The sequence below is a fragment of the Aphis gossypii genome, unplaced genomic scaffold (genome assembly GCF_020184175.1).
Source record: "Aphis gossypii isolate Hap1 unplaced genomic scaffold, ASM2018417v2 Contig00745, whole genome shotgun sequence".
NCBI classification, from domain to species: domain Eukaryota; kingdom Metazoa; phylum Arthropoda; class Insecta; order Hemiptera; family Aphididae; genus Aphis; species Aphis gossypii.
Genome location: NW_026083261.1, coordinates 32,963 through 46,200, shown reverse-complemented (window position 1 = coordinate 46,200; position 13,238 = coordinate 32,963). Strand labels below are relative to the sequence as shown.

General features: G+C 27.7%; 1 protein-coding gene and 1 long non-coding RNA gene across 2 annotated transcripts; one reads left to right on the top strand and one right to left on the bottom strand.

Annotated features, from left to right (window-relative positions):
- Positions 1-5,903: 5,903 nt before the first annotated feature.
- On the top strand, positions 5,904-6,914 carry LOC126555203 (uncharacterized). The gene is made up of 4 exons (XM_050210161.1): positions 5,904-6,267; positions 6,354-6,536; positions 6,594-6,740; positions 6,837-6,914. Exons 2-4 carry the CDS (start codon positions 6,390-6,392, stop codon positions 6,912-6,914), a joined length of 372 nt encoding a protein of 123 aa, XP_050066118.1. The 5' UTR covers positions 5,904-6,267; positions 6,354-6,389.
- A 933-nt stretch (positions 6,915-7,847) lies between these two features.
- Positions 7,848-8,640, bottom strand: LOC126555204 (uncharacterized). The gene is made up of 4 exons (XR_007606773.1): positions 8,556-8,640; positions 8,302-8,473; positions 8,117-8,223; positions 7,848-8,031 (listed from the first exon to the last, which is right to left on the bottom strand). It is a non-coding gene; the product is annotated as an uncharacterized LOC126555204 (long non-coding RNA).
- Positions 8,641-13,238: the final 4,598 nt, after the last annotated feature.

Genomic DNA, 13,238 nt, shown 5'->3' with positions numbered 1-13,238 from the left:
ATATTGTAGGCCGAAGGCCAAAGCAGGGTGGTTAGAGGGGCCCCCACATCATGTACAAATATATTACATACTGTTTGTGTTTTATGTTTCACTTTATTGTAATTTGGTATTGTTTTTCCAATAAATGATGGTATATGGTGGTGAAATTACCGAGAGGTCTGTCCCACCCCATATATCGATACCGCTGTAAAAAAAAAAAAGGTTATAATATTTGTATTTTGGCACGGGTAACAACTAAAAATTAATTAATCAAAATCATTCTTAATAAAATCAAATTGAATTTTACTAATTTAATGAATCATGAGTTTAAGGTTTTAACTTTTAGTCATACATATGAGCTTCAGATTTAATTACACCCTATGTAGAGTTAATACAAGTAAATTCCAGCCTTCACCTAGTTTATTTTCTTTTATATTAAATTCAATTATTTGTTCTTTCTCTTTGTTTACATTATTATGTTGTAGTATAACTTAGGAATATAAACGTTTATTTTTATAATTAGTTCATTTATAAAATTAACTCAGATCAACCAAATTCAAGCATGTGTGTATTGGATAAGCTTGAAACTTTTTTATTAAACATGTTTATCTGCATTGTATTTCTCGTTTATTATAATAAATAATATTATTATTGTTATTATTAATTAACTAAAATAATAATTATATTTATTATAATTATACATTATTAATACATTTTTAATAGTTTTGTTTCCCGCCATAACATTATTACGGTTTATCACTTTATTATAATATATATTTTGTAAACATTCACCTCTTAGATAAGAGAATTTCCGCCTTTTTGTAGGCATCATAATTTTTACATTGTAGGAATAGGGAGTCGTCTATCTAGTATTTTTATATATTTGTGGTTAATACATCTTCGTCATTTTTCATACGTACGGAATTTAATCCTATCTGCAATGTTTGTGGTGACAATTGTTGTTCAAAAGCCCCCCGTAATATTATTTAATAGTTTCCCAATCGCTAGTTTCTCTACATCGACATACCTCTAATGCCTTGCCAGTAATTCTAGTATTTATACATTTTACTAATAAGGGTATAGTTTCTACGGCCTCGCATGCATAATCGCATGCTCGTAAAACGAACAAACGTCTTTAGCATCGGCGCAAATTGGTATCATAGCAGTGGCCTGCTCAATTGTAGCCTTTACACTAGACATTTTTGTTCTTTGTTTCCTTCTTACTGGTCCTAATTCTATATGGACTAAATTTGGTGTACTAGGTAACCCTAATATTCTTGGTTCTACTCCCGTATTCGAGTCTTCTCTAACAGTAGTATCTAACAAACTTTTCCCTTTTGTATTTTCCTTATTAATTCCCTGTGTATAGTCGCTATCCTCTTTCGTATTTATACTTATTTCTACTAATTTTTCTACTTCAATATTTTTATTTAACTCTACTTGAGTTTCGATTTTATTTGTTTTATCAGTTTCCTCTTCCGAACTGTTACTTTCGTTTTCACTATAACTATTTTCTTCTTCCTCCTTATTCATAAATTTATTTTTATACTCATTTATTATAGTTTAAATTAATTATATTTTATTTATTAAAATAAATTATTTAGTATTTTTTTTCTTCAATTATTATTTGTTTTACACAACTTATTATTTTTTCTCAATTATTAATTAAACATTAATCTCTTTAAATAATATTTATCAGTATTATTTTATTATAAAATTTTCCGTAAAAATTTCTATTATATTTCCCCAATTATTTCTATCAATATTTTTATTATTTATTATTTTTTTTTACTTAGGATTTTTTTATCCCCTATAAAATTCTCAATTATTTAAATCACTAAAGACGGCTCTTCTCGGGCCTATAAAATTCAATACTTATTTAATTCGCAATATACAGGGTGTCCCACAGAGATCTGACAAATGAAATAACTTTTGATCTAATTAATATTTTTAAAAAATTTCTTTTAAATATAATTTATAGACGATTGCGCTACATTTTTATTATCATTTTTTTATTTTTTATTTTTTAATACCGAAAATAAAAAACTTAAAAATTTATAAAAAAAATTTCCAAAGTATTCAAAATAGCCAATTTGTAAATCTGATTTTCAGAAAAATTTACATGGTAAAAACATTTATTTAAGTCAAGTGGCTGATTTTTTACAATTTTTTTAAATATCAATATTCTCGTTAATAATTTACTATCTAGTTTATGATAGAAACATTATAATTTCAAAAAATATAAATTATTTTAAAATTATTTTGTATGTACATTTTTAAATAGGTGCATATTCAAATCTAACTATTTTTTTATTGTATTTATTATAATTTATAATAATAAGTTGTGTACTGGTATATAAACTATATTAATACAATAATACCCGCAATTATTGATTAAATAATTCATGTGTTTATTACCAGAAATGTATAATACTTTTTTACAATTAATTTTAGCGTTTATACTTTTAATTTTAAATAATCCGTTTGTAGAATACGGTTATTTCAAAACGCAGTATTAAGAGACGCTTGCCTGCGGTATTGTGTAGCGTAATCGTGGTAGCTGTATTTATTAAAAACCAGTAGTTAAAATATTGACATCTTTTATCTGAGGATAGGCCATAAAATATTGTGTGCACAATAGTTTATTGTCATAGGTATTAATTGGATAGATATCAATTCTGTGGTGCTCGATTTCTGAAGTACTGGGAAAACATGTCATAACAATAATAGCTATATTATAAAAATAACCAATATTATTGATAAAGATTATATTGAATATAAAACACGGTTAAGATAAAACCGTGATATAAAATAAAATGTCATTATCATTATCAATTATGTTTTATCAATTGGATCAAAGTATCAATCTAAGACCGTGATATCAATTATCATTTTTAAATAATAAACATTAAACAGTGATAGCGGATCAATAATCCAGATTCAAGATCAACCAAGTTAATTATTCTTTACATTTTATAATAAAAAAAAGTCAAGTGGCACTCGGGGACTGCCGCGATAAAGCTATTGCAGTATTACATATTAACACGAAATAAGAAGTTAATAAAATTTAATAAAAAAAATAATAATAATAATATAATATAATATTATTATATTATTATATTATTTTTATTATTATACTGTATATCGTCGCTGAAACTGCAACACCGCATATCTCAAGATTTGACAAAATGCATTTGTTTTGTTGGTAGATAACAGTGAATAATATTAAACTAAAATAATAATAAATGATAACGATTATTATTATTATTATTTATTTTCGGTAACCATGGTAACAATTAACGGGTAACGGTCACGCTTTTTCGTTACGAAAAATATATTTTCAGTCACCACGCCTGCGATAAAAGCTATGCAATAGCTTAATAATTTAGTTTTAATAGTTAATTATTTATTATAAAATATTTTACATAGTAGCAATAATAACATAATATTTATTTTTGAAAAAATAGTTAAATTATTTTAATATATTTTCAAAATGTCTACCGTTATTTGATAGACATTTTTCATAACGTGTTAATATTGATGCCGTCACAGACTTCAACATTTCCGATGTTATGGACGAGCATGCCGCAATGATACGCTCTTTCAAATTATCGAGTGAAGAAGATTGCTCAGTATAAACACGATCCTTTAAATATCCCCATAAAAAAAAATCTAGTGGTGTAAGATCTGGAGAACGTGGTGGCCATTTAACTGGACCGTTCGTACCTGTCCATCGCAAAGGAAAAGTATTGTTCAAATAATCTTTGACTATATTGGAATTATGTGGTGGAGCACCATCTTGCTGTACCCACATACATTCCCGAGTATGAAGAGGAACATTTTCTAGCAATAATGGCAAAATGTTTTCTAGAAAATTCAAATAACGTACACCAGTTAACGTCCCTTCATAAAAGTAAGGTCCTATTAATGTGTTATTTAATATACCACACCATACATTTATGGACCATCGAACTTGGGACTTGGTTTCTCTTGTCCAAAATGGATTTGAATCATTCCAATAATGTGCGTTATGCCGATTTACCATGCCGTTATTGTTAAAAAGACTTTCATCAGTCCATAAAATTTTGTCCAATATATTGCTATCTTGATCATACAAGCTAACAATTTCTGATATGAATTGCAGTCTTCTTTCTGGATCAGATGGTTTCAACTCTTGAACACAATGTAATTTGAACGGATGAAATGAATTGTTTTTTAGTATGCGATGTACTGTTGATTTAGAAATATTTGTTTGCCGAGCTACGGATCTTATTGATGCCTGTGGTGTGAAACTAAATGCAGCTAAAACATCAACAGTATTACAATCATCTACAACAGCGTGATTTCTTGATCGATGGCCATCTGGAAACTTGCCTGTACAAAATTTTAATTTTTTAGTGTATTTAGTGTCTTATTTTGAATTTGTTAATGAAGAATACCATGTAAATTCTATGATGTAGTTATTGTCTAATTGATATAAATTTATTTAAATTCATGTTTTGTATTTTATATTTATATTCTTTCATTTTATTTTATAGTATATTATGTATTAAGGAATAAACTGTATTTTTTTAAAAGTAAAACTAAGCTGCGCTTTATTTAATATTAATAATAGATTGTATATAGGTACTAATATAATTTATAAAATATTTATATGATTGTTAATTATTAAAATATTATTATTATTCTACCTGTTTGGTGCAATGTATTTGCTACATTGGTAAATGTAGCTCGTGAAGGTTGTCTTCGTTCTGGATATTTTTGTAATATTTACGAGAAGCATTTAGTGTACTTTTACCACATTCATAAAAAATAGCCAACATATCAGAATACTCTGCGTTACTATAAATTGCAGGCATCGTTAAATTAATTAAAATTAATTATATTTTGGTTAAAATTTGAGAAAAATCTTCAAGTCAGATAGGCTGTTAAAGTCTCAATAGAAAACCTACATAAATACATAATAGTTTAAAAAAAATGTGGATTTCCAAAACCAAGATATGACACTTATCTAAACTTGATTATTATTTTATAAATAGTACATTTATTAGTTTTATCTAACTGGAAAGTCTGACACTTTTAAGTGTTTTCTACATGGTTACATATGTATTTCTGTAGTATTTTTTGTTCTACAACTTGTTTAGATTTGTGCATTTAAAGATATACATCGCACCTTCTTTATTTCTTTATTTTGCTTAAAGTTTAAACATTTAAAATAATGGATACTTTTGAAGATGTTGGTGTTTTATATGGTGAGTACAAGAAAAATAATAAAGGTGATGATATTACCGAACTAGAATTTTTCAAGTCCGCGCTTAAAGATGCCATTAATGAAATGGATACTCTACGTCAGGTATGTGAATATTGAAATTAATATCTATTTTTTTTTTTTTTTTTGAAAATAATAATAAGACACATATGTATATACACAAATTTACAGCAATACCATACGTTAGACAAACATTTAAAAAATAAAAATGTTGAAAGTAACTATTATGCTGAAGATGTGATACGCCTTCAAACAGAAAATAAATCACTTGCTGAAGAAATTGTAAGTAACTAAAGCAGAATAAATAATAAAAAAATAATTACACGGTAAACAATTTATTTTCAATAACATATTATTAGGTAACATTAAAAGTTCAGGAAAAGGCTTATAAAGAAAAAAATGTAAGTTTATAAAACAAATAAAAAAATATGCATAATATTTACAATTTTTTTTTTCTGATAGATCATACTCAAAAACAAAAATGATATTTTGGAAGAAGATAATGTAAGTACTCTAGTAGCAAAATTAAAAAATATATTACACTTAATACTTTCAGTTATTAATAAATAATAGTAAAATATGTATAACTATAGGTAGGGTTATGATGTTTATGATTTTGCAAATTTTTTTTATTTTTTTTACTGACACAATTTGTTGATTTTTTATTAATAATTCAATTTATTTCTAAACATATTATATTTATATTGCATTTTTTTTCGCATTTCTTTATTTTTTATGCATATTTATCTGTTTTTTAGTGCATAAACATCCTAACCCTAATTATAGGTATAACATTATAATTTTATAAATACACAGCAGTTATAATATAAATTACAATATTTGTTATAGTCTGTACTCAAAACAAAATGTGAGAGTTTAGAGAAGGACATTGTAAGTACATGTAAGAAAATTATTTAAAAAAAATATGCTAAGTGTTATTTTTATAGGAATTACTTAAACAAAAATTGGTCACTGTTGAGGTGAATGATAAAACCGCAATAGATATTGAAAAGAAATTGGTAAAAATAAATTTAATAAATAATAAAATACACAAATAAACAAAATATCCAACACATAATACTAAATTAAAATTATTTACATTCAGGAGCAACAAATTTTACATAATTCCCCCTCATCTAGTATGAGTAATTATGTAAAATTAGATGATTTACAGCCACTTGAATCCAAGATTTCATTTATTGAAAAACTTGTCTGTTCAAAAATGAAAAAATTAAGTGTACAAGATGAGCCAAGCAGTATAAGCTCAGACGCATTGAAAATAAATGATGTATTATATTCATTTAAAATGATTTTGATATCAAGTTTATAATTTGTATTTTATTAGAATTGTACTGAATGGTGGTGTCCCAAACATAGTAAATTTTTGGACATTTTAAATGGCATCAAGATTGGAGAGCAAACTGTAGAAGATCAGTACCTTATAAGAAAAGCCAAAGCTAGATTTGTCTATTGGGAAGACAAAAAAAATAAAGTAATATTAATGTTTTTTTTTTTTTACTATTTATCTTTTTTAATAATTTATTATAGGTACATGACTAATTAATGTCTTATATTTTTTATATTTAAGAACACGCCGAGATGCCCAACTCAAGACCGTAAAAAAGGACAGGTAATTCATTACCAGCAACCTAAATGTTGGCCGTAACAATACATAATATGTTTGTTGTACGTCATATCATTTGTTATAATTTAAATTAAAAAACCCTATTATAATAATTATTAAATATCAATTTCTTTATCTTTTAGTATCTTAACAGCAATATTAACAAACTTGCACAAATCAATATCTGTGATGGTTAACTTTTAATTAATTAAATTATTGTAATAACCAATCAAGAAGATTGTAGGTTGAAATTATTTTTGTTTGATTTAATTGTTTTAAACATATAAAAAATATAAAAATATACATACTATATTCAAAAAAAAAAAGCATCAAATATAATGTAACTGACTGTAGTAGGCATGTTCAGACATTTAATATACCTTATGCTTACTAGTTATTAGTATTGTAGTATAGTTTATTAATTATTGAAGGAAACCTATGTCCACGGTATAAAGATGTGCACGCCAAGGATTGCTGTTAAGATACAAATGTAGTAAAATCATTTTATTTCTGAAATACCGACTAAATTCACTTAGTTAACTAAAAATCATTAGAATTTATACTTAACGGATTGCGTAAGCAGAGTATTTGTGTATAATCTAAAAACTCATAGTTACTAAACAAAATCAATCATTACTTCAAAAAAAAAATTAATTATCTGTTTATAATTCACCTCATTAGTGACGGAGATAGAAATAAATTTAATTTTTTTTTAAATTGTTGAAAAATAATTATATTTCAGAACCAAATAAAAGGTCTCTATAACCTAGAAGTTTACGACCATAAGTCTCATATTTTTTGAATTTAAAATAGGTCACCTTTCTTTGCTTAACACTTTATAAAATTTTTGATTTTTCTCAGTATTCCTAATATTCTAATTATAAGACCTATACAATTTTTTTTTAAAATAATTTAATGAATTTAATCATACAATTCATACTATTAATTTAAATATAAATACATAATTTATCCATTGGTACATAAATTGATGATTTTCCAACACATAAAACTGTAGAGGATTGTAGAGACAGTATAGTAGTGTATATAGACTACATACTATATGTATGTTAATACTTGAACATACAAGATATTGTGTGATCATCAATGTTGTAGGTATATATTTTGAATCACGAAATTCATTTTGAAAGCTACTTTTTACCTATAAGATAAAATAAAATGATAAAATATTAATTAATAATATCTATTAATATTAGAATGAAAAGATCTTATTCAGTTATATTTACATTTGAGGTAAGACTTTCTATTTGATTTTTTTTTTTTTTTTTTGACATGTATGTTGCGGCACATCAAACATTATGTTACTTGTAGTAATTGGATCATATTTATGGAACTACATACAAGATAAACAATTTAAATAATATGTAATATAATTAATAAATATATAGTATAATCAATTATTAATACTTACATTTTATACATAGACTTTTTTGACAGTCAGTGACGGACAATAAATCCTCAGTCATTGTAATGACACATTGTATTAAAAATAACCAATTAATTATTGACATTATTAATTGACATGTATGTTGCGGCACATCAAACATTATGTTACTTGTAGTAATTGGATCATATTTATGGAACTACATACAAGATAAAATACAATTTAAATAATATGTAATATAATTAATAAATATATAGTATAATCAAATTATTAATACTTACATTTTATACATAGACTTTTTTGACAATCAGTAACGGACAATAAATCCTCAGTCATTGTAATGACACAATGTATTAAAAATAACCAATTAATTAAACTTGTAATCTTTACTATAGTAATGTATTTATAATAAATCAATATTCTACATATTTTTCATAAAATAACCAAAAACATATTTTTTAAAAACTATCATTTGAATGGTGAATTATTATTTTTATTTAGTTAATTTTAGTATATTAAAATAAGCTAGACACAAAGATATGTATAGTAAACTAAACCAGATGACAAAAATTCAAACGCACTAATTACAATGACTTAAAAATATCAACTTGATTGAAATAATGAAATAATTAGATGCGTATTTAAATTTAGTTTAACTTTTTGTTTTAACTGTCATATAAAAATTACGAAGAACTAACACGAGCGTTATCATTTTAATAATTATCAAATTATCAACAAACAACCACATGGTATCTTATCATTTATCACTATTATTTTAAGCACGAACTACTAAGGTTATAAATTATTACCTAACTTTGGTAATCTGTGATAGTAATATCTTTTATTATTGATCAACAATGGGTCAAGATTAGGGGTTAATCAACGTCTTTTAAATTGGACATATTCTGTGATTATCATTGTGTTGTGTCATAGAATAATATTGTTTAACTGTGTAAGTTATGGGTGGGGACGATTTTTTTTGGGTTAAACAGGTTATGGACGGGTAATAACTCACTAACGAGTAACGACACAGATTTATACTGCCACCGCGATTACGCTACGCAATACCGCAAGCAAGTGTGAACAGTAAACGCTTAAAGCGTCTTCTATTGTTCTATTACTGCGTTTTGAATTAACCGTATTCTACAAACGGATTATTTAAAATTAAAAGTATAAACGCTAAAATTAATTGTAAAAAGGTATTATACATTTCTGGTAATAAACACATGAATTATTTAATCAATAATTGCGGGTATTATTGTATTAATATAGTTTATATACCAGTACACAACTTATTATTATAAATTATAATAAATACAATAAAAAAATAGTTAGATTTGAATATGCACCTATTTAAAAATGTACATACAAAATAATTTTAAAATAATTATATTTTTTGAAATTATAATGTTTCTATCATAAACTAGATAGTAAATTATTAACGAGAATATTGATATTTAAAAAAATTGTAAAAAATCAGCCACTTGACTTAAATAAATGTTTTTACCATGTAAATTTTTCTGAAAATCAGATTTACAAATTGGCTATTTTGAATACTTTGGAAATTTTTTTTATAAATTTTTAAGTTTTTTATTTTCGGTATTAAAAAATAAAAAATAAAAAAATGATAATAAAAATGTAGCGCAATCGTCTATAAATTATATTTAAAAGAAATTTTTTAAAAATATTAATTAGATCAAAAGTTATTTCATTTGTCAGATCTCTGTGGGACACCCTGTATATATGGCTCAAATCCGCCCCACAATAATTCCTTTCATCAACTTTTAAAATATGGCAATTTTTCAACCTAAATAAATTCAATACTTTTAATTCTCAATATATGGCACTTTTTCAGCCTAAAATAATTCAATACTTTTTAATTCTCAATATATGGCTCAAATCCGCCCCAAAATAATTCCTATCATTAACTTTTAAAATATGGCACTTTTTCAGCCTAAATAAATTCAATATATTAGGACTTATTACTTGCCTTCCAATAATTCATAAAATAATTTTTTCTCGCGTGTTCCTTGACGTATAATTCTCTAATAATTATTTTTCTTTCTAAATAAAATATTCCCCCTTAATTATAATTCTCTTTTTTTTATTTAATAATATATCCTCTTTTTTTTTATTATTATTTTTTTTTAATAAATTTTATTTTATACTATTCTTGTAGTAATTATCTTAAATAATTTTTTCCGCATAAAGAAAAACAATTTTCTTGTAAAATTATTCGACTTTCTTCTTCTTCTTCTTTTGGCCATTTTACTCTTTAAGAGTTTTTGCCGTCACTACAATATCCCGCCACTTTTCTCTGTCTTGAGCGATTACACACCAGTCTTCTATGCCCATTTCCTTCAGGTCTTTCGCTACTCCGTCAATTCACCTCTTCCTGGGACGTCCGCTCGGTCGTTTTCCCTTAGGTTTTCACTCGAAAGCAGCCCGTACAGGGTCGTTTTCTTCCCTTCTTAGGATATGTCGTAGTCATTGGATCCTTTGACCTTTGATGAAGCTAGTAACTGGAGCAAGATTCATAATTTCCTGCAGTTCTCTATTGAATCTTCTTCACCAACATCCCACATTCGTGTCAAACACAGGGCCACATATTTTTCGCCATATCCTGTTTTCGAAAGTTCTTAACCTCCTTTCCGTCGTCACCGTTGTAGTCCAGGCTCACATCCGTAAGTCAGAGTGGGTCTTATAACAGACACATACAATCTTGTTTTAGATCTTCTCGAGAGCGTTTTTGAGTTAAGAAATTTCAGTAATTCGTTGAATGTTTTTTCTGCTTTGTTTATACGTATATTTATTTCTTTAGACCAGTCGTTCTTTATGCTTAGAGTTACCCTTAGATACTTAAATTCTTCCACTTTTTCAAAACTTAGTCCTTCCCTTTGTTGGGGGTCTATGTCACTATCTATTAATTCCATTAGTTTTGTCTTGTTTGTGTTTATTGTTTGACCAACTTTTTCCGCGGCTTTTTCCAGTTCCCTTAATGCATTTGCTATCTCTGTAAGCGAGTTTTCTATAATATCCTGGTCATCTGCGAAACCGAGTATTCGCAGTCCATTTTCGTTGTTTGTTACTTGGCTGTCTCTTAGGCACTGTAGTTCTCTTACAACTTTTTCTAGCACCAAGTTGAATAGGATTGGGGACAAAGCATCCCCTTGTTTCAAGCCTGTGTCTACAGTAAAGGGGTTGGACATTGTGTTGTCTACTCTCACTTTGTACTGTGTGTTCTCCATACAGAGTTTGACTAGTTTGATCAGTTTTCTCGGAAACCCAAATTCATGCATAATGTTATATAAACTCTCTCTATGTATGTTGTCATACGCCTTTCTAAAATCTTTGAACAACTGCCATACGTTCTGTCTGTATTCATACCTTTTTTCAATGATTTGTCCTATAATTTACAGTTGGTCTATTGTCAATTTCCCTTTTTTAAAGCCGCATTGGTAGCTGCCTATGTTTTCGTCTACGTATGGCAACAGACGTTTCAGTAGGATTTTAGAGAATATTTTGTAAGTTTTATTCAAGAGGGATATGCCCCTGTAGTTGTCACACTCCATTTTATCCCCTTTTTTATGTAGTGGTATGATGACTGCTTCATGTCAGCCTGTTGGATTTTGTTCTTCTTTCCAAATTTTATCGCATACTCTAAATAAAACTTTCATGAGGTTATTTCCTCCGTATTTCAGCAACTCCACCGGTATGTTGTCAGATCCTGGAGCCTTCCAATTTTTTAGACCCGCAACTGCTACATTCACTTCCTCCTGCCTGATGTTCTCAGTGAGTGGTTCCACGCCCTGCAAGGTGGTATAGGGTGTCGGGTTGTCTGGTATTGTGGCATTTAGTAGGTTTTCAAAATATTCTTTACACCTTGATGCTCTAGCGTCTGCATCCATAATTATTTGTTCGTCGTGCCTCTTTACAGCTTTGCATATAGGGTTGAACTGTTTATATTGTTTTATTGTATGGAAAAAATTTCTTATTTTATTTTGGCTTCGGTCTTCTTCTGCAGTTTGAAGTATATTGTTAAAGAATTTCCTTTTTTCTTGCATACTTTACGTTCGGATATGAAGATCCTCTTACTTTCATCTGTTCCCCATCTTAAATGATCATCTCTTGCTTTTTTACGTTGTTCAATAGCTTTTTGGCACTTACTGTTGTACCAGAAATTTTTTGACGAACGACACTAGCCTCAGCCCATTATCGTTGCACTGTTCGTGTAGGCTTTCTCTTCCAATCGTGGGGATAAATTGTGATTCTCTACCACATTTTGCAATCATATCCCCCACCACTATTTTTATTGAGTTTTTCCTTATTCCCTCGTATATTTTCGTCAATTCATCGTAAAACTCATCTATTTTATTTTGACTACTAACTTCCGTTGGAGCGTGTGCGTTTACTATACAAATGTTTATTGGCTTCGTGTCAATCGTAAGTAACGACAGTTTATCTGAGATTGGTCCAAACTCTATAACGTGTGGTACTAACTTTCTATGCACCACGAAGCCACTTCCAAAATGGTGAGAGCTCTGTGATCCAGAGTAGTATATTACGTATTCGCCTACATTAATTTGTCCAACGTCTAGCCATCGTACTTCCTGTATTACTACAACGTCTATCTTATATGTGTTCAACATGTCAGCTAAGTTTTGGCATGCACCAGTTCTAAACAGTTTGTTACTTTAATCCATAATCTCTTGTCTGAGGCTTCGATATTTGTGATATCATAACATAAAAGTTTTTATTAGGTAGGGTTGTCAGCCCTACGCTAAACCCCCAACCTGGAGGACCAGACCCCTCAGCCAACTAAGGCCAGGGGGTGGCTATTGCGGCATCTAATGCTGGGCGATGGGGGCGCCACTTTCCCTATGCCTTACAATAATTCCTTTCATCAACTTTTAAAATATGGCAATTTTTCAGCCTAAATAAATTCAATATATATGGACTTATTA